This window comes from Mesoplodon densirostris, chromosome 1, assembly GCF_025265405.1.
Source record: "Mesoplodon densirostris isolate mMesDen1 chromosome 1, mMesDen1 primary haplotype, whole genome shotgun sequence".
Taxonomy (NCBI): domain Eukaryota; kingdom Metazoa; phylum Chordata; class Mammalia; order Artiodactyla; family Ziphiidae; genus Mesoplodon; species Mesoplodon densirostris.
This window is the reverse complement of record NC_082661.1, coordinates 39982730-40004759: the sequence shown is the minus strand read 5'-3', so window position 1 is coordinate 40004759 and position 22030 is coordinate 39982730. Positions and strand designations below refer to the sequence as shown.

General features: G+C 41.4%; 1 protein-coding gene across 2 annotated transcripts in view; it reads left to right on the top strand.

Moving 5' to 3' along the window:
• The first annotated feature begins 1325 nt into the window (after positions 1-1325).
• The window catches only part of PAPSS2 (3'-phosphoadenosine 5'-phosphosulfate synthase 2), an 87110-nt gene continuing 66405 nt past the window's right edge, over positions 1326-22030 (top strand). For both annotated transcript variants that reach the window (XM_060102482.1, XM_060102475.1), the window contains exon 1: positions 1326-1516. In XM_060102482.1, coding sequence (XP_059958465.1) covers positions 1487-1516 — 30 coding nt within the window. In that variant the 5' untranslated portion in view covers positions 1326-1486. The remainder of the gene's footprint in view (positions 1517-22030) is intronic.

Here is a 22030-nt window from a genome sequence, read left to right as displayed (position 1 = left end):
TCACATTGTGCAAGGAATTAAGGTACAGAGGGGTGTGAGGCCTTGTGACTGCCCTCAAGGTGCTGTCACTAACCATAGCTTCTCCTTCCTTCCTTTTGCTTGTCCCAGACATTTGAGTTAAAAGAGTTGCCCTCTGGGCTTCCCTGGTGGTGCAGTGGTTGAGAGTCCTCCTGCCGATGCAGGGGACATGGGTTCATGCCCCGGTCCGGGAGGATCCCATATGCCGCGGAGCGGCTGGGCCCGTGAGCCATGGCCGCTGAGCCTGCGCGTCCGGAGCCTGTGCTCCCCAGCGGGAGAGGCCACAACAGTGAGAGGCCCGCATACCGCAAAAAAAAAAAAAAAAAAAAAAGAATTGCCCTCTGATAAAACCTTGGAGCCCTAAGGTGTAGTCCATAAGCCTTGTCAACTTGGGCCTCCTCTTACTTTTTCGCCTCAGGGCCCATCCTGGTTGCTGAACACACGGAAATACTATAGGAATGCTTTGGGGGATGGACTGTAACAAGTGGCTGGGCTACTACTGACCATTTTCCCGGGCTGGCCTTGCTTACTCAACGTTGTGAGTAGGAGCAGTGCCTCAGCTGGCCCATCTGTAACAGGAGGAAAATATTGTGAGCTCCAAAGGAGTGAATGCATGTAAACCCCTTAGTCCCGTGAATGGTGCATAAGGTGCCGGCAGGCGCTGCGCCTCCTGATTTCTTCTTCTTCTTCTTGATCATCATCATCATCATGATCGATGCTGATGCTCGTGTAGAAAGCCTGGACTGTGGAGGCTGACGGCCTGGGTTTGAATCCCCTCACTTGGAAGATAATCTTGAGAAAGTCTGAAAGCCTCAAGTGCTTCATGGGAGAAAGTAGGACTTGATGCCTGGATCAGGGGCCGCAGGAGGCTTAAGGCAAAGGTCAGCAGAGTGCAGAGAGAGGACCAAAAAATGTCAACCGTCGCTGTTATTACTGCAAATGAAGACAAGCTGGGCATCGGTGCCCACTAAGGACCATGCCGACAAGCCTGGCGGTTTCAAGCAGGTCCCAGAGGCAGGAAGCCTTCCTTGGAGAGGCGCGGGGGTGGGAGGTGGGGGAAGCTCAGGCAGCCACTGGGAGTGGGAACGCGGAGAGCGAACTTGACCTCCGACTGCACGCGGGGCGTGTCCGTCCGAGCCCCCGGCTGCAAGGTCCTGCCTCCGACCCGGGCTGGAGAAGCCGCTCCCGGGCGTAGGGGGCCGGGCCCGGGACCCCGCCCAGGAGGCGGCCGGGTCCCCTGGGTTGGGCGCTGCTGGCGGAGCCGACGGGGCGGAGAGGAGCACGGCGGGAGGAGGAGGAGGAGGAGGGGGCTGGTCAAGGGAAGTGCGACGTGTCTGTGGAGCCTTTTTATACCTCCTCGGGAGTCCGGCAGTAGCCACTGCCGCCGCCACCGAGCGTCCTAGCGCTTCCGCTCCCAGGAGCTGGGCTCCGAGTTCCAGCGCGCCGGGCACCGCCGCAGCCAGCCAGCATGTCGTCCGGGGTCAAGAAACAGAAGACGGTAGGCTTCGAGTCTCCTGCCTTCCTCCTCCGCTCCAACCCCGGGACGCTCGGAGGCGAGCAGCCCCGGCGCCGAGGCTGGGGCGCGGGGAGGGGGAAGAGGAAGAGGAGGGAAGCAGGAGGGCGAGGCTCGGCCGGGACTCCCGGGGCAGCCCTTGCCGGGCAGTCCCTTCCCGCCCCGCGCCTCTGGGAACCTGCGCCCCGTGGGGTCGTCACGGCTGGGACAGACCTCCGGAGCTGGCAGAGTGGGTCCCAGTTAAGAGAAAGGACCAGAGATGGGAAATGTCCTTTCTTCTCCAAGAGCTTTTCCAGACCCGTCTTTTCTTCTGAATGAGCTCCGCGCGGGTCCAGCGGGTGGTGGGCTGAGGGAACTCGGTCCTGCCAGGTTTGGTCGCGGGGCACACGTCAGTGACAGTCATTGGGGTTTTGTCCACGGAAACTCCTTGGAGTGGACTTTCATGACAGACATTCATAAAGGAAACTACGACCATCTAGACGTAAGGGAGGAAATTGCATTTCTACACTGGCAGGACTCCAGCTTGATTCAGCTCCCTGTTGGAATCGGGTGGCACCTCAGGTTCAGTCATGGGGGGCCCCTCAGCTTGGTGGAGTGAGATGAGGGGACTGTTTTCGGGAGGCTCAATTTTATCCAGAATTAATCTGGGCCATCCCCATTGTGGGAAATAGAGGGTTCCTCGAAAAGTTTCTTTCCCACTTAGTGATAGGAGCTCCTATAAATTTTTCATCCTTAAACATGGCAGCAGTGATCACAGACTCTTAGAGTCGGAAACAGCCTTGTAGCCAGCATTTGGGCCACACCAGGGGTGGTCTGCAAGCCTTGTTCAGATCCCAGCCAGCAGTCTGACTGCCTAGCATTCATCTTTTCACTACCACACTACAAGCCTCAGATGATTATGGTGGTTAGGGAATGGGCTGACCTCTCTCAAACAGACTTGCGCTTGGCACATAGTAGGTGATCAATAAATAAATGTTTATTACTATTATTATTTAATACTTATTACTGAAATATCTTTGAGGTGTATTTGTGGCAGGCGGCGGGAGAGGTGAAAAAAACATGAATTGGGGAAGAGGAGTGGAGGGGCCATGCAGGGGCTGGAAGTGTGGACTTCAGCAACAAGGGGAAGGGAATGGGGGCTCTGTGGTTTCAGGGAACCACACTGGACCCGCAGGAAGATCCAGGGGGAAGGCGGCATCAACTTGAGAAGGGAGAATGGTCGGGGTCCAGTTGCCTTTTATAGGAGCGATTTTAAAGTGGAGAGACTCTCAGTATTATATTTGAAAATATTGTTAAGTGCAAATCACTTGTGTTTTATTCCTATTTAATTTTATTAATTTCTGTAACATTCTCGAGGGTATTTTCTAAATGACAACCTGCTGTGGCACTTAGTAGCCTTTTATATCAGTGAGGTTTTAATTCTTACCTCCTTGCTTGCATCAAGAATTCCTTCCCAATGGGGTTGCTTTGTCAAGCATTAGTAATGAAGGGACGGGTGGTCTTTCCCCTTCATGCCTCCAGTCAGCAAGAGCCTGTGAAGTGAAAGGTTTGAAAACAGGGGTTTTACACACTGATCGTGGCAACTGCACGCAGACAGAGAAAGTGAGAAATTTGAGGGCCGGAGGGTTTGGTTTTTGTATTTACACATTTGGAACCTTCTATTTTTTGTTTGGAGGTGTGTTTGTGTGTATGTGTGTGTGTGTGTGTTCTGCATAAGATGAAATTAACACCTGAAACAGCTAGCAGGACTTGTGAACTTTTATTTAGCCAACATGATTATAATCCAGGGCACCAGCACAAGTTCCCCAAAGGGGCAGATAGATACTATTGGGTAAAGCAAGTCAGCTGTAAATGCATATGAAATCTCTCAAGCTTTAATTGTTAACTCAAAATGTGTTTTGAAACTTTGCAAGCCAAAACAAAATCTGTCCACATGTGTGACCTCTGAACTAATCAATTATTTGAGAAGTGAGTCTTGCTGATCTAGGAAGGTTTCCTGAGGCTGAGCTGATCTTTTTAGGGACTTGCAGAAATCATTACATAATGTTCTCTCTTGTTAACAGAGGGTGATCAATTCACACCCCAGGTACTGCAGTGACTCCAAGTATTTGTTGAGCCCCTACTGTGTGCCAGCCAGGATACTGGGGTGAATATATCTTTCCCGGGGTTTTTTTTAGCCACACTGTCTGGATGAATATAGCCATTCAGTTCAGACCCCTGTTGGGGGAGTAGGTAGTTTTGGTTTAAATGTGAGAAGGTAAGATGATTTTCTTACAAGCTTGAGAAAAATAAAAAAGGAAAGTTTCTTTTATAAGGGAAGGTAGCACATTCCTCCTGTGTTAGGCATCCTTACCATGGCAACCAAAGACAGCTACGTGTCACAGCCCTCCCTCCCACCCTTGATTTACTTCCAACCCTGGCCACCTCCCATCCCGTCGACACACACATAGATCCCAGGGGAAGGAAGGAGGCAGACTGCAGCCAGAGGACTGGAAAGAAAGGCAAAGGCCTGGTCCTTTCTTCTTGCATCATGTCCTGGATTAGCATTTTTCAAGGCCCACAGACAATGTTATGTCCTGGAGACAACCAATCTAAAAAAATCATCTGAGATATTAAAATATTTTCCAAAGGGTCAAACAAGCCAGTGTTTGGAAGGGAGTGAAGGGCTACTGAAAAGTTAAAGCTCTCCCTGAATGTAAGTGATTATCCACCTTTTTATTATTTTAAAAACTCTGTACACAGGGCTTCCCTGGTGGCGCAGTGGTTGAGAGTCCGCCTGCCGATGCAGGGGACACGGGTTCGTGCCCCGGTCCGGGAAGATCCCACATGCCGCAGAGTGGCTGGGCCCGTGAGCCATGGCCACTGAGCCTGCGCGTCCGGAGCCTGTGCTCCGCAACGGGAGAGGCCACAACAGTGAGAGGCCCACGTACTGCCAAAAAAAAAAAAAAAAAAAAAACAACCTCTGTACAATATTCCATTATTTTCCTGGAGGTGGCTACTTTTAAAACTATTTGAAGATGCTGTGTAAGGCAAGACATGAATTTCCAGATGAGCATCCATTGGAAGGAAGGAAAAACAAGTACTTCCCAGAGTCCTGGCGCTAAGCTGTGCTGTATTTCATTTCATCCTCACAGCAGCCTTCACCCCAGAAAACCGAGCCTCACCTCTAGGGGAGGAGAAATGCCAGGAGCAGGTCAGGATTTAAATTCAAGTTTGTCCAACTTTGAAGCCCCTGCTTCTGCTCCCTCTATTTCTCTGGCCCATAAATTTCCTCGTCTGTACTGACTTACCCCTTACAATTGTTGTGAGGTGTAAATAACTCCTAAAAACTGTCTTGCTCAGTTCTAGGCCCATATGCAGTTGCTTCTGTTATTATTTTTATTACACCATACTGTCTTGGTTTGCCCAGCAAGGAGAAGAAAGCACAGGTCAGACCATTCCAAAGGCTCAGTAAACGACAACCATAAGAATATTTAATAAAAGCAAACAAAGAAGTATAGAGGTGATGATTTGAATTCTAATTGTGAAAAGGTGAATAGAAGACAAAGGTTGATAATTAGTGTGGACGTACCAGAGTAACCCAAATAATCAGCAAGATTTTGCCAACAACCTTGGCCAAGAAAGGCAATCTATATATAAGTAAATTTTAGACTAATTTCTCTTCACCCTTCCTGTGCCTTCAACTGTTTCCAGATCTATCTTAAAATTAATGTTGTCTGATTCATGCTGTTATTCCATGATCATCTCTTTGGACTTTTACCGTTAAAAATAACTACCATTAACTCTGAGTTTTTTATCTCTAAGATAGTTATCTTTATCTTTCAGCACTTTGTCTTCCTGTTAATGTATGTGGCTCTCTGGTTTGCTTAGGGGATAATTAGGCTGAACCTTTAGGGAATGAGAGTCTGAGAAAGGACTCAGTGATGTCAATTTCAGTCCTAAGCGATTACTGTTTATTTCAAGACCTGTCACTAAATAGTAATGGGCACTCATCTTTGTGTTTGGAAGTCTTTGGAAAACACAGAAACTAAAAGTAAATAAACATAAATATAATGGCATTTCAACTAACCTTTCATCCCTTAGGTGATTTGCTCATCCCACAGGTGAAATGGCACCTGTCCAGAGCAACTTTGCATAGAGCCTGGCACTGAGTAGGTGCTCCATAAATATTTTTTGCATAAAAGACTGCAGAATTCATTAGTGAATGAATTTGTTTTTAGCATCTCTGTTTTGCTTAGATTTCCCCCACTCCCCTCTTACCTGTCTGCTCTTGTATGCTTGCTTATTTTTGCCTGGATATTCATCATCACCACTGAAAAATTACCTGTAGGGATTCTTTGAGGCTTAGGATGAATGGCCTTCCCCCCACCCCGCCAATCCCCTGGAGGATTTGCTTTTGTTTCTGCCAGGTGCCTGGTGGCACTACTAGTCTGGCACCACTTTGACCTAAACTTACCACTTCAAGTTTTTTAGACCACCCAGGTGATGTGAATTTGAGCTGCAGTTTTGCACACAGGGACCAGCTGGTGAGTACAAGTCCTCATGGACTACCCCCCTGTGCCTTCTTATGTACACTTCCCAGGTCAAGGCCATTGTCCCTGCAGTCTTTCAGAGTGGGAAGTGGGTTAATTCTGGTTCACTCTTATTTTTAGGGGGTGACTCTTGTGAAACTCAGCTTAGTGTAGACAAAGGCCTTTGTATTCTCCCCACTTGGGTACATTCTAGTCTTCGATTTCTGTTTCATCTCCCCCGTGAGGCTGTCAAAATCCATGCACATCTGCCCCTTATCAGGGCAAAAGTGCCTCCTTGCTTGCTTACCTCTTAGGTTCTTGCTTTCCCGCAGATTTTGGCCTGGTAGTTCCTTACTATCTTCTCGGGTATTTGATGTTTCTAATTAGATTATTGTATATTATAGCCTGTACTTTAAATCTGTTTTTATGAAGGATTGGGCTGTATAACCTAGACCATCATTGCTGGAAACAAAAAAATCTCTGTCTTTTCTTGATTCCTGTGTATCCTTAATATTTTCATATCATACCTTTCCCTTATTATACCTATAACATTCTTATAAAAGGAGTACTTTAAGAACAAGTAAACTTAAGTCAGATTGCTAGTCAGAAATATTTAATTTAATTCCTTTTTCCCTACCAAGTGCTAAGGTCTGGGCTGGGGGCGGAGGAGGTGAGCAGTGCTCACCTTGTCTTGTGGCCTCTGCCTTACGGGCATCCGTTGAGATGTGCATTGTCCTGTCTCATCCTTAGTGTTGGTCCAGTTCAAGTGCATTCCTGTCTGAAAGCTCCTTCAGTTTCAGCACCTCTCCCTGCTTCTCCCATGCTCTCGTGGGTACTTTGAGGTCATTGTGCTGCCCCAGCACAACTCTGGGGGAAATTCGGTTAGGCTGTCTAAGATCTTTGACATTGCCGCCCTACTCCCAGAAGGGTGGGAACTGTGCTTCTGCTCTGGTGTGACCATGCTGGGACTTTGAGGGGCTCGAGGGGCTGCTGACGTCTGTCCCTGCTTCCTCTCCCTTGGGATCTGTTGAGGCTCAGCAGCACACCCAGTGCCCCTGCTTTCAGAGTCCCCGAAGCTATTTGGTTCCTCTTACCGCAAGCCCAACACCAGGCCCAGAACACCACTCCCCTTCTCAGACTCACACTGGCATCTAAGCTCCCTTTGTTTCTAATCAATATTAAATAGAACTTTTTCAGAAAGGTTAATTAACATTAACATTGGATTCGTGACAAATGTGGTCTTATGGATCCTCTTTCCTGCCTTTTGATCACCAAAGATTTTTTTTTTTCAGTTTAGAATAAGTTGGCACACGAGATGGAAATATTTTTTTCTCTCTGCAAAAGAGCCATTGTATTAAAACTTAAAATCTAACTTGCCTCTGATAACACATGGTGTGTAAGGTGACTTTCATCAGTTGGCTGGTGTGACTTCCTTTAAAATCTAATCAGCAACTCTTCTGTATTTCACATTTACTCCTGAAGTTGATTTTGCTATTACTGGTATTGTGAAAACATGTGTGCAGCATAAACATGGCAAGCTCAATCTAATATCTGTCTAGCACCAAATACTAAATTTTGACAGAAAAAGTGACCTGTTATCAAGCTTTTCTAAAACAGTTACATAAATATATCAAATGCTACATCATTAAAAGTGATCATTTCTATGCTAGGTTAATATTTGCTTTAAATATCTAGTTATGTTTTGTTATAAAAATATGGATTTTTATCCACCAAGCATCTATGTCCAGGCTAATATTACAATTACTTTTTTTTTCTTTTTAATGCATGCTGAGTGTGGGCTTGAAAAATTATTTGCAGACTTTGCTTGGAGACTTAAACCACCTACAGTGTAGTCTGAGATTTTACCCCCATTACTTCATTCATCTATGCCTTCCCTAATCATTTATTTATGGATAACTCATGCTTTCTCAACTTTTAGCAAAATAGGCAACTAAGATGTTGGTGATGATTTTTATTTTTATATATTTCCTACTGTTAAAAACCTGAATTAATTTTTTCGTCCTCTGCTGTGATTCCATTGCATATTGTTTTGTTTTCCTTTAAGAGCTCTGAAAGCTTTTCCTTTTTTAGTTTGTGTCAGATCCTCACTTACATATTTGTTCACTTCATTCACTCAACAAATATTTTTTGAATGACCCAACCAGGACCTTTCGTTTCCGTAGTTTACTAGAGCTGCCAAAGCCTTATATTCTTATTTATTTATTTATTTATTTATTTATTTATTTATTTATTTATTTATTTATATTTATGTTTGGTTGCATTGGGTCTTTGTTGCTGCGCATGGGCTTTCTCTAGTTGCAGCGAGCGGGGGCTACTCTTCGTCGCAGTGCGCGGGCTTCTCATGGTGGTGGCTTCTCTTGTTGCGGACCCCGGGCTCTAGGCACGCGGGCTTCAGTAGTTGTGGCACGCGGGCTCAGTAGTTGTGGCTCGCAGGCTCTAGAGTGCAGGCTCAGTAGTTGTGGTGCACAGGTTTAGTTGCTCTGAGGCATGTGGGATCTTCCCGGACCAGGGCTCGAACCCGTGTCCCCTGCATTGGCAGGCAGATTCTTAACCACTGCGCCACCAGGGAAGTCCCCAGCCTTATGTTCTTTAATTATAGTTTTTTAGGCTATTCAAAACTGTCTTTAAACTATTCAGAGCATAGCATTTACTTTTTCTAACTGCAACACCCCACCCACAAGTTGTGTATTCTTTCAACCTTCTGCCCAGTCAGTATTACAGTAACCTTGGGCCAAAAGCAATAAAATTTCCAACTGATTTTTCATACATTTTTTAAAATCCCTTTTTTGTTCTCCTAAATTAAAAATTTAAATTATTGACTTTTTATTCAGGCTGTTCCTACTTTAAAATTTATTTTTTAAAGAACCCTAGCACTTTACTTCTGGAAGGAAAATTAAGAGCTCGTGTTCAAGCCGTTCAAGTTGATACACAGTATTTCAGAGCTTTGCTAAGGCCCACGACCATCTTCCTGGCCAGCTGGTTGGTGATAACCACCACCACTGAGCTGGGGCTCTAAGTGCCTAACTACAGGCCTAGCACTTTTCTCTTTATTGTGTGCCCTTTGAAAGAGGCCCTACCCATTTTCTATAGCTTTGTTTTTTCTTTTACATACTGGGAAATAGTTTCCATAAATTAAAAAAAAAAAAAAAACACTCCCAAGTTAGTTATCAGTGAGTCACAGTTACACTTTTTTAAAAAAAATAAATTTATTTATTTATTTTTGGCTATGCTGGGTCTTCGTTGCTGTGCGCAGGCTTTCCCTAGTTGCGGCCAGTGGGGGCTACTCTTCGTTGCGGTGCATGGGCTTCTCATTGTCATGGCTTCTCTTGTTGCGGAGCACAGGCTCCAGGCGCGCAGGCTTCAGTAGTTGTGGCACATGGGCTCAGTAGTTGTGGCTCACAGGCTCTAGAGCTCGGGCTCAGTAGTTGTGGCGCACGGGCTTAGCTGCTCTGTGGCATGTGGGATCTTCCCAGGCCAGGGCTCAAACCCGTGTCCCCTGCACTGGCAGGTGGATTCTTAACCACTGTGCCACCAGGGAAGCCCCACAGTTACACTTTGATTTAGCTTTAGCATCTTGTTTTGATATTCTGGAGATAGAAAACACGCACCAGAGAGCAGTGTTTGAAAAATGTAACTTTACCATTTTGAAATATTTTTCATGGGCCAGTCTGTTTCTCTTTAGAAAATTCAACTCATACCCTCCCCAACTCCCCAACCTCACATACTCTTCCTTAAACCTTCTCAAACAGTTTAATCATTTTATCAAAAACAAGAAAAAAGATAATAATGATTGCATAGTGTGCAATACAGATAAAACTATATTAGGCAGAAGGTGGGGCAAGTTCAGTTATACATTAAGGTCTCAGTTCTTGTTGTAGTTCTCGGAATTTCCAGTTTTATCTCTAAATCCATTCATTTCCATTGTTTCCTAAGTTCATGAAGTACCATGAAGTCAACCACAGTAATTGTGTGGTCCTGCCAACTAAATCTACCTAATTGCTGAGTTCCAATAGAATCTTTTCCTGAATTATATGAATAAGTACAGCTCTTGGGCCATTGTGTCACTAATACAACAATGTTCTGAGTAGTTACTAAAAAATAAAATTAAAAAATTTACATTCATCTACTGTGTTTAAATTAGCCATTTGACTAAGAAGAGATCTAATAAAACATAGAGATTACAATTCCGACTATGGGATTTGCATATTTATCAGGAGTTTCAATTTTTAGAGCATGTTTTGTTAGAAAATTCCCACTCTGTTGTGACTTGTTTATCATCTGCATTGACAACTTCTGATGTGGCAGGCACCGTTTCCAGAGCCTGCCTGTGCATTAACTCATTTAGTCCTCACCATCTCCTGAAGCAAGTTTGTGAACAAATAGTCAGGAGGGAACTCATTTAACTGAAATAAATCTTTAGAGAGTTCCCCCACAGAAGAAGCTAAAATCTTATTAGCTCCTCTGTAGTTAATAAGTTGTTTATTTCATAGAGGGAATGAGACAAACACCAAGTAGCAAACACAGCAGGATTGGGCAACTAGTAATATATTACTGCTTCATTTGTAAAATATTTTGGCAGCTTCCTAGTGCTGATATCTCAACATAATAATATAGAATTCTACTGAGACATTCCCCAGCACTTTTGTAAAAAGAGTAAGTGGCATATACTCGCAAGTGCATGTTACCCTTGCCATCACACACATTTCTTTCTTTATGGTGACATAAAGTGAATAATTGGAAAATAAATTTTCTTTGTGCTCAGACTCAACAAGTAGGGGTAATAGTTTTTATTGCCTAGTTTTACCACTAGGTCAGTATTCAACAAATGTGAACAGAATGAATTGTTTCCACTAAAGCTGCTAATACTTGAGCCAAGTTGTAACAGTGATTTGTCAATGATAAAAGGAAACCAGGCCACCCATGTATTTTTCACAAAATAAAAATTTGACCTACCTGGAAGTCAAGGCTTAAGGATGTTGGCAACCAGATAATGCTTCCATTTCACTGGGGACCAATGAGGAGTGCCTGGAAATTGTGAGATCCTAAATGACACTTTCTATGACATTTGGAAGAAACATCTGGGGAGTTTGTCTCATTCTGTCATCATAGGTCGGGAAAGTCTAAGTTTTCAGCAATCCTGGGCCATGGCCTCATTGACAGCCACTAGGAAGACCTGGATTCTGATTGCCAGGAGACCACTGTGTAAAAGGCCGGAGCCCACGCTCAAGGGGAGAAGAGCGGCGTTGGCTGCATGTAATTGTAGGGGCTGAGATCGAAGTCCTTTAATAGAGCGGTTACCTTATTTAAATGAAGGGAGTACTAGTGACAGTAGAGAAATTAAATCACAGAATCCATGCGTTCACAGTGTGAGACACCTTGGGTACAAAATTCTGTTAAAAGGATGTGTTGCCTCTGCTTAGTCAGCCATTCAGTGAATGAAAATCTGGGTCATCATAAACACCTGGTTTCTTCCATTTTCTTCTCAGTGTTGAGGCTCTGGCTTAATAAGTCCTTTAAACATCACATTGTGATGTCCATCCTTGATTTAGGTTAAGAGTCTCCCTCAAGGTTGAGGAAGGTACCTTGTTGATCCAGCTGAGTTCCTTAGATAGGGGAAGGGAACAAGCATTTATTCGGGGACTTTCCATACAGTAACTCATCTCCTCCTCACAGTAACCTATGGAGTAGTTGATGTTCTTATCCCCATTTTATAGTTGAGAACAGTAAGGCTTATTGAGATTAAATAACTCGCCTTAGGATGCATTAGTGTGAGTGGCAGAGCTGACTCCCTCCTAAATTCGAACGCCATGTTTTCAATGATTCTTTTTTTTTTTCATTCGTTAATGTAATAGATGTCATGGATACTACAACTGTCAAAATGAAGATTATTCTGATGATTGAAACATACATTTAAACTTTGTGAATGCAGATTAATGCAGTGAAGAAACTGAAAAGATTAGGTGGTCGCTTTGAAAGGGATTTTCCTCAGGTGCTTTTTGGAATGTTGTATATAATCTTTAGAAGATGTGGATTTGAGCAAATGCCATTAAAAGGCAATAAATGTTAGTTTGGATGACGCTTTGCGGCCAATTTTAGGAACGGTAGTGTTTGGAATCGAACCCAACATTTCACCTTAATAATACAAAGCTTCAGTGTTCTAGTGGGTGAATGCATATACCCAAGAAAAAGTGTCCTTAGAAATAACTGCAGTGACTTACATGTAACTCTAGACCTGGCCTTGTTCATTATGTGGGCGCTGCACAGTCGAGCATTCATGAGTTCCAAGTTCCCAAAGCCCCACAAGCTACAGGCCTGTTTTCTGGATGTACTAGAGGTTTCATTGACATTTCCACAGCTCAGCACAGAATTTTAATCTTTCATGGTTCAAGGAGCTTGTGTCATATACACAGCCTCATTACCAGAACCAATTGCAAAAGAATATGAAGAAAATACACAGAGGTAATGAAACACAGCCTTCAGTGGAACACTTACAGGGCTGGTGTTTAGAAAGGCAGCTAAGACCTGTGCTGAACACTATAACTGTGTGGTTTAGCGCATCTTCTGAAGGCAGTTACACATTTCTAGGAGACTTGATTTGATATGTATTGTGTTTCCGTGAGGGCCATTGCCCCCTCCCTGAATTATAGCAGGGTTCCTCTGGGTCTGCATTAATACCTTTCTTTCATCATACTCATCAAGGCTTAGTCATAAATTCTTATTAATTATCCTAGCCACTCTCTAGAATGGGTGGGTATAAGGATTACAAATCTTTACTAAAATAAAGAGATGGCATAAATTCCCTACGCCTTCTGGTGAGCCCATATAATAGTAGAGACAACCCAAGTTTGCCAAGTTCAGTGGCCTAGTTCTTTGTTTTGTCTCCAAGCAGACAGAAGCTCAGGGACACCTGAATTATATTTGGAATGAAGGCTTTCTTACTGGGATTGTACCAAGTTAATTGTGTGCTGTGAAACACCATATGGCCTCATTTTCATTGGGACATCTAGTGCTGTAAACACTATAATACATGAATTAAGTGATTCAGCTAATTATACCCATTTTTTATATGCTTCTAAAAAATAGTACGTGATCCTTGAAATAGAGAAGGTTGTGTATTCAAATTTTATTACCATTTTTTTGGTGTTGTGTCTGTATGTTTATTTTAATGAGGAGACTGGAAACTAAACCATTTCTTTGCTGCTAATTCATGCTGCATTACCTTCTTATTTCCATGGGACATATGAATTCTGAAGCCATGTCTGTCTCCGTGATAGCACCCTGCTTGGATCTGTGTATAGTTGCATATAAAGTATAGAAGGAGTTATTACCTTAAAAAGCTGATTTAGACAGAGGCTTGAGGAAAGAGAAGGATACAAGAGTCAAGGAGATATCTGAAGAAAACTTGATCCTGTAGACCAGCAGTTAAGAAATTATGTTCTGGGCCTCCCTGGTGGCGCAGTGGTTGAGAGTCCGCCTGCCGATGCAGGGGATACGGGTTCGTGCCCCGGTCTGGGAGGATCCCATATGCCGCGGAGCGGCTGGGCCCGTGAGCCATGGCCGCTGAGCCTGCGCGTCCGGAGCCTGTGCTCCGCAACGGGAGAGGCCACAACAGTGAGAGGCCCGCATACCGAAAAAAAAAAAGAAAAAAAAAAGAAAAAAGAAATTATGTTCTGTGGCCAAATCCAGCCCCCACCCTGTTTTGGTATAACGTGTAAGCTAAGAATGGTTTTTAAATGGTTGAGTAAAAAATCAAAGGAAGAATTATATCTCACAACATGTGAAAAGTGTATGAAATTCAAATTTCAGTATCCATAAATAAAGCTTATTAGAACACAGTGATGCCCATTTATGTATAAGTTGTGGCTGCTTTCACTGCAGAGATGAGTATTTGCAATAGACTGTATGGCCTGTAAAGCTGAAAATATTTATTATCCGCCTCTTTAAGAAAAGTGCACCACCTCCTGCTTTTGACAATGCGGGACCAGTGTTCAGTTCCGACTGACTTAGGTCAATGGCCTGTCAGCACATCACTCACATCTGACTTCAGAAAGCTGAGTACCCAGCTCTACTTCATGAGCCCCCAATTGAATCGTGTTTGGTGTATTGCCATTGTTTTGTTTTAAAAAACATTATTTTTAAAAAAGTTCTAGGGAACTCATTGTTATGTCTCTTTTAATGATATTATTGAAGATATTGTTCATTAATTACAACGCATGATATTCTCTTTATAAAGATCCATGGGAGAAATACCTCTTCAGTCTTAGTACCAGAAAGGCTGTATTTTTTCTGAGGATTTATGTGTGTGTGTGTGTGTGTGTGTGTGTGTGTGTAATCCTTTGGAAACTGTGCATTCTGTGACTGTCCAGCTTTATTTTTGCCAAAAAGCTTGGAAGCAAATTTGTGGCTCACTTTCTATTTTTGCACCAGCTTCGTGCTTGGTATCATTTCACTTTATGCCCCTTATGTTGTTTTCTCTTTTTCTCATCCACTCAGAAGTGAGCTTTTGCTGTGTTTTATGGATCCTGTAAGTCACTGTACATGTTTTAGGAACTATGCAGAACATTAAAACATATATTAAATTAAAAATAAGATGCATTTGAACTTTAGCTCCAGAAACTCACAGAGTATTCCTTACAGTCCCACCTCAGAGAGCCCTTCACCTTTTCCCTACTGTTTTGTGACTTTCCAGGGCTCTGTGTCTGCAGGACCTTATGGAAACCAATCCTTGAAATGCTTATTAAGTGCTTTGTGGTCTAATGTTCTATCCTTGCTGGAGGCTTATCATCAAACCCCCTCAAGATGGATAAAGATATAGATCAGAAGTTCTTCATCTGGAATCCAGAGGATTTAGGAGAGTTGTGAACTTGGATGGGGAAATTATTTTTATAACCTAAAATAGAAATGTCTCACTTCCTTCAGTGATGATCACAGACAACAAATCATAGCAGTATTAACAGTACCTGTGATTATATCAGCAATAGAAGTTACAGATATTTTCATACCATGTAAATTGTTGCCGATATCACTGATGTCATGAAAATAACTGTGTTCTTTATTACTCCGAAATTTAGATGATTACTATAGCTGTCTACCTAAACATCAGGATCTTGTTATTTAATGTGCTGATAAAGAAGGACATTTATTACTGTCCTGTAATTTTAAAAAAACATTTTGATAACTAATTCATTTTTTTTTCTTTGCAGTCATTTGTGTTTTATTTTATGCATTTAAAAACATTTTTCTGAGAAGGGGTCCATAGGCTACCAAAGGAGTTCTTGACTCAAAAAAGGATAAGAAAGCTCTGTGCATGGGTACACCCATGCAGGCCCACACACACAGTTTTTACAGGCAGTTCCAGAGGGTTCACAGATGCCCAGACAAGGCCCATGTCTAATATGCAGTTTAAGAACTCAGGCCCTATTGGCTAAAATCCAAGATAGAAGGTCTCATGAGGGAGGGTTTTTATTTTGTTTTATTTTCTGAGGCCCAGTTCAAATGAATCACTTCTAAGAATCAACCTGCAGTGCTTGGTCATAATCTTAGTCATAGTATTGATTCTGGCTGTTATCATTTGGCATTATCTCTTTCATCCAAAAAGCAAGGAATGAACATGTCTTCATAAAGTAACCTCTTGGCTTTTGCCATATCAACTCTTGGTGTTTTTCAGTGAGAAATTAAAAACCTACCACTTCACACTGTTTGATTTTTAATTTCTATTGAAAAGAGCTTTGAGTCTTTGAATGGTCAGAGCTTGATACGTGTGTATGTCATAAATTTGGAATTGGATAAAAAGTACCAGTGCCACTAGATGTTAATGACATAATACCTTTCATGTTCTGTGCCTTGAATGTTTTTATTGATGTTGTCTTTACTAATCAAGCATATTTTTTTGTTCATGAAGCCACAGTTCATGTGAGAATATCATTCTCTGCTGATATTTGTGTGTTGTACACCCCTGGTTAGGGTTTGCTTTACACTTGCACGGCTTTTATGTTTTTTTGAGTTCCATTTCTTGTGCTGGTATTCTGAATTCTCCCCTTCATTTATTGAGATCTGGGTGGGACTTTAAGATTATCTAGTCTGGTGTTTCTCGACCCTGCTACACTTTACAAAATATTGATGCCTGGACACCACTCCCAAGAATCTGATTGAATTGGTCTGTGTGGGGTTCTTTAAAAGCTGGGTAAGAGGTTCCTCGGTTCTGCCTGCCTTGAGAACCACTGCCTAGCTTAATTCCTTCGCCATACAAATGTGGAGCATTGTGACATGCCTGAGGACCTCCAGCTAGCTAGTAACAAATGGGTTTTCTCTACTTCAGAATGCTATTTGCTCTTTTCAGATTTTTTTTTTCAAAAACGCTAAGCCATTTATCAGCTAACGCAGACTTCTGGGACGGCTGCATCCCTCACAGAATATTTAAAATTAAATATTACAGCTGGAATGTTTAAAAGCTTGCCACCCTTGTCCTATTTTAACATTACCTAATGAACAGACAGCTTTCTGGAAAAACCCGGAGATCATTCTTTCTTAGTCAGTTGTTCCTGGCTGTGGTGACAACTTATCCCTGGAAATTTGCCCCATTCCCAAATCACAATTAAGAGAGTGGCTTGTTTTTGTAAGTAGCTTGTGATTCTTGATAATGTAAGTCTCCAGATCTTACTGTTGAACCTGGCACGTTCCAACGGGAATAAATCTAAAAAGATTCCCTTGTCACATTTGATGGCCTTGAATATTAAAGACCCATATTGGAAGAACTCTCCAAAAATCAGCCTGCCTTTCCATTGTGATTTGTCAGTGTAACTCTAACATTTCTAGGAAAAATATATAAATACCTCATGGGCAGAAATGCTGTCCATTTCTATATTTCATACCTATCATCTGAATTTACTAAGAATGAATCAAATTAATTTATAACCATCTGCCTTTTCCACCCAAGCTAATAAACTTCTTGCCTTGTTTTGTCTGATCATGGATTTTGATCAACTTTATTTATCTCATTGGGTTTAAAAATTAATAATGCATTGCCTTATATGGCACTTATCTTCATAGAGATTATTCATTCTTAATGTAGTAAATGAAAGGAAAAAACAGATTTAATATAGATATTTGACTTAAAAAGATTAGATGACTCAAGCTAATGCAGTTCTTTTTTTTCTAATTTATTTTTTATTGAAGTATAATTGATTTACAATGTTGTATTAATTTCAGATGTACAGATTTCAGGTATAATATATATATATATATATTTTCAGATTCTTTTCCCATATAGGTTATTTCAAAATACTGAGTATAGTTCCCTGTGCTATACAGGAGGTCCTTGTTGGTTATCTATTTTACACATGGTAGTGTGCATATATATTATCTATATAATATATAAGGTTTATATTATACACATGCATGTGGATTGTAGTTTGAACCACTTTATGTCTAAGGCCGATTCTAGATCTGTACCTGCCAAAGGATGAACATTTAAAAAAATGTGATCACAGAGTTGAGAAAGCAATCTCTTTTTTTTTTAGCTATGCTTAGCCTTATGAATATAGATAAGCATTTTAATGTATATTTTAATAATTAATTTTGAAAAGAAAAGATTTGATAGAGCAAAGATTTAAGCAATAAAAAAAACCCATAAGACTATGAGAAAAAAATATGGATCTTTTATGATCTCACAGCTGAGACCTTTCTAAGTGAGACACAAATTCAGATACCACACACACACACAAATACACATACACACAAAAATTTTTAAATTACCTGCCAAAATTAAAAAAAAAATTAAAATCAAATCAAAAGACAAACAACAACCTAGGGGAAAATTTCTAATTCAGAGAAGACATAGTTCTGCTTTCCAAAATATACAGCACTCCTACAAATGAGTATTTTAAAAAATCAGCAATCCAATAGAAAAAAATGTGGAAAAAGAACATGATTTTCACAGAAAAGGAAATACAAATGGCTCTTAAACATATGAAAAGATGCTGAATCTCATTCATTATAATAAATACAAATTAAAAGTATTAGATTGAATTTTTCATCTATCAGATTGGCACAGGTAAAAACTTAAGCCAACCTGTTATATTGGCAAATGTGTGAGAGAAGAAACAGTCTCATACATAGCTAGTGGAGATGTATATTAGTACAATCTCCACAGAGGTGTTTGGAAATATCTATTAAAATTAATATTGAGCATATTCTTTGAACTAGCAATTCAAATTCTGGAAATTTTTCTATAGAGATCTTGCAAATGGGTAAGATGATGTATGTGCAAGGTTATTCTTGGCAACATTTTGTAACAGAGGTTTGGAAACAACCTAAATATCAATCAGTAAGAGGATTCTTTAAGTACATGTTATGGACTATTTTGTTATTATAATATATGCATAGTAGAAATTAATTTGCCACTGTTAATAAAGAATGAGTTGTCCCCTAACTATACCAATATGGAAAGATTTCCAAGCATTTTGTTAAGTAAAAAAGGCCTGGTGCAAAAGAGTGTCTATAGCCTTGTAACATTTGGGAGAAAAAGGAAAAAAGATGCATATAGTTATAAGTGCATAGAGTATCCCTGGAAGGATGCATAGTAAATTAATAGTATTATTGCCTCCAGGAAAGGGAACTGAGTGGCTGGGTAGGAGATTTACTTTTCAAAAAGAGAAAGCTATATCTCTATCTATCTATCTATCTATCCATCTAGATAATAGCAACTGTGAAAAGTCTGTGATTTTATCCCAGTTGCAATCTAATAAGTTAACTTGCCATAGTTGCATGGTTGCTGGCAGAAAACAAAACTCCTGAGTCAGAGACAAAGGGCTTTATTACTCATAGCACAGCAATCAGTATGAGCATCAGTGTATGTTGGTTTCTCTTGCCCCCATCTCCCAAGCGGGTGACATGGGTGCATCTAGATGGATATCCGCACAAGCAGTGAGTTGTATTATAGGAGAGGAACTGTAAGTGAAGGGAACCTGAATCTTTTTTATCATGGGCAGTAGAGAGACTGACCCTTTGCTCTGGAGGAGACATTATCTCTCTCATCCAAGGCCGTTCACTATACAAACATCCTTGAAAAGATAGTCTGAAATAAAAGGCAGTTAACACTCTGTACATCAAAAGATGTACAGAGACACAAGAGAACAATGGAGAATTGTCTGTCTCTTGTTTATTTGTAAATATATGCATTCATATACATATATGAGGTTTGAAGGCTAACAGTAACTCCTGGTCATTTGAGCCTTTCAGATAAATTGTGTGGAGTGTGAACTCATTGGTTATTGTTCAGATTACTAGGCCTGGATCTGGTGTCACTTAATTGCCTCCATCAAAGAATGCTATGTCCATCCACCTCACTATTCCATTGTATATATGTGCCACATCTTTATCCATTCATCTGTTGATGGACACTTAGGTTGCTTCCATGTCCTGGCTATTGTAAATAGAGCTGCAATTGACATTTTGGTACATGACTCTTTTTGAATTATGGTTTTCTCAGGGTATATGCCCAGTAGCGGGATTGCTGGGTCATATGGTAGTTCTACTTTTAGTTTTTTAAGGAACCTCCATACTGTTCTCCATAGTGGCTGTATCAATTTACATTCCCACCAACAGTGCAAGAGGGTTCCCTCTTCTCTACACCCTCTCCAGCATTTATTGTTTGTAGATTTTTTGATGATGGCTATTCTGACCAGTGTGAGGTGATACCTCATTGTGGTTTTGATTTGCAGTTCCCTAATGATTAGTGATGTTGAGCATCCTTTCATGCGTTTGTTGGCAATCTGTATATCTTCTTTGGAGAAATGTCTATTTAGATCTTCTGCCCATTTTGGGGTTGGGTTGTTTGTTTTTTTGATAATGAGCCACATGAGCTGCTTGTGAAGTAAGTCAGAAAGAGAAAAACCATATGCTAACACATATATATGGAATCTAAAAAAAAGAATGGTTCTGATGGACCTAGGGGCAGGACAGGAATAAAGATGCAGACGTAGAGAATGGACTTGAGGACACGGGGAGGGGGAAGGATAAGCTGGGGTGAAGTGAGAGAATAACATTGATATATATATACACTACCAAATGTAAAATAGATAGCTAGTGGGAAGCAGCCGCATGGCACAGGGAGATCAGCTCGGTGCTTTGTGACCACCTACGGGGGTGGGATAGGGAAGGTGGGAGGGAGACACAAGAGGGAGGGGATATGGGGATATATGTATACATATAACTGATTCACTTTGTTACACAGCAGAAACTAACACAACAATGTAAAGCAATTATACTCCAATAAAGATGTTAAAAAAAAAAAAAAAGAATGCTATGGCCATGAACTCCATTCTGCACCTGGTACACTATCTGTAACTACAAGTTATTGGTCAGGAGGGGCCCCAACTGAGAGTGAGAACATGTATGAATCCGCACAACTCATTCTCCCCTACTGTAACAAACAACGGGAGTTGCCACCTTGGGCATTTGTAGTACTCTCAGATTTGGGAACTAGACGCATTGTTTTTCTTTAGCTCTAGAGTGAATGCTGAAGAAAGTGCTTCCTTTATTTGGCTTCATTTAGCTCAATTGCACACTGAAATCAGTTTCAGGCCTGTGCTTTGCAAAGTATGAATTGAAAATGGGTGGTGGCGGGGAGGGACTTTCTTGGCTTTGGCACCTGGATAACAAAGTAACCCAGGAACAGGCTTTTATTCATCAATGGAACACACTGGATTTGTGTCTCAGAGTTCAGGGTGGGCCAGGAGGAGCCCTGGTGGGTCTGTGGAGGGATGAATTAGCGTCCTGTTGGAAAGGTGCTGAGCCCCTCCTGAGTCACTCTGAATGCCCTCTTTTTGCAGCAGCCACAGCAATGGCCCATATTTTTAAACTTTTTATTTAAGTATCGTATATAACATATGTATATGAATATATATAAATCTTAAGTGTCTGCCCGATGAATTTTCATAAAGTGAACACACTTGTATAACTAACCAGCACCCACATTAAGAAACAGAATACTGTCCGAATCCCAGAAGCCCCTTCCAGTCACGAACTCTCCCTCTGAAGGTAATCATCTGATTATTTTTGCCTGGTTTTGAACTTTAGAGTACAAATAGAACTGTATATCATACACGCTGTGTATGGCTTCTCTTGCCTCAAGTTATATTTGTGAGAGCCCTCCATATTGTCTGTACTGTTAGTGTGTGGTTGGAATTTGTTCATTCTCATGGTTGCATAGCAGCCAGGGGTGATTTTGTACCTAAGGGGACATTTGGCAACGTCTGGAGACATTTTCTGGTCATTACAACTGGGGGGAGGGAAAGTTGCTGCTACCCACCCTACAATGCACAAGGCAGCCCTGCAACAGTGGCCCAAAATGTCACTAGTGCTGAGGCTGAGAAACCCTGCTGTATAATAATAATATTCCATCATGTGAATCTACCACGATTTATTTACCCACATATTCCTTAGAGCCCCAACTTCAGCATTCATGACCATTATACAGCTCAGGCCTGGCTTTGAAATTCTTGAAACTATGCTTACCACAGTCTCATCAAACTAAAAAAATTACCAAACAGGATATGCTTTTTACATTTAGGATAAGCGTTAGAATCAAAATGAAGTATTATGTATAGTCTTGGTCATAGAGAAAAATTGTATATTTTGGAATCACTACAAGAATTTGAACAGATTCTCAATGAGAGAATGAAATGGGCTAAATCAAGTAAAGATGTGAAGGACTATTATTAAAAACAGCTTTATTGTAGTATAATTTACATCATAAAATTCACCTAATTTAAATGTACAATGGAAAGATCCCTAGTAAATTTATAGAATTGTGCAACCCTCACCGCAATCTAATTTTAGAACATTTTCATCACACCAAAAAGATCCCTTATGCCCATTTGTAGTCACTTCTGTTCCTAGCCTGAATCCCAAGAAACCAACAGTTTACTTTCTGTCTCCAAAGATTTTCCTTTTCTGGATGTTTCCT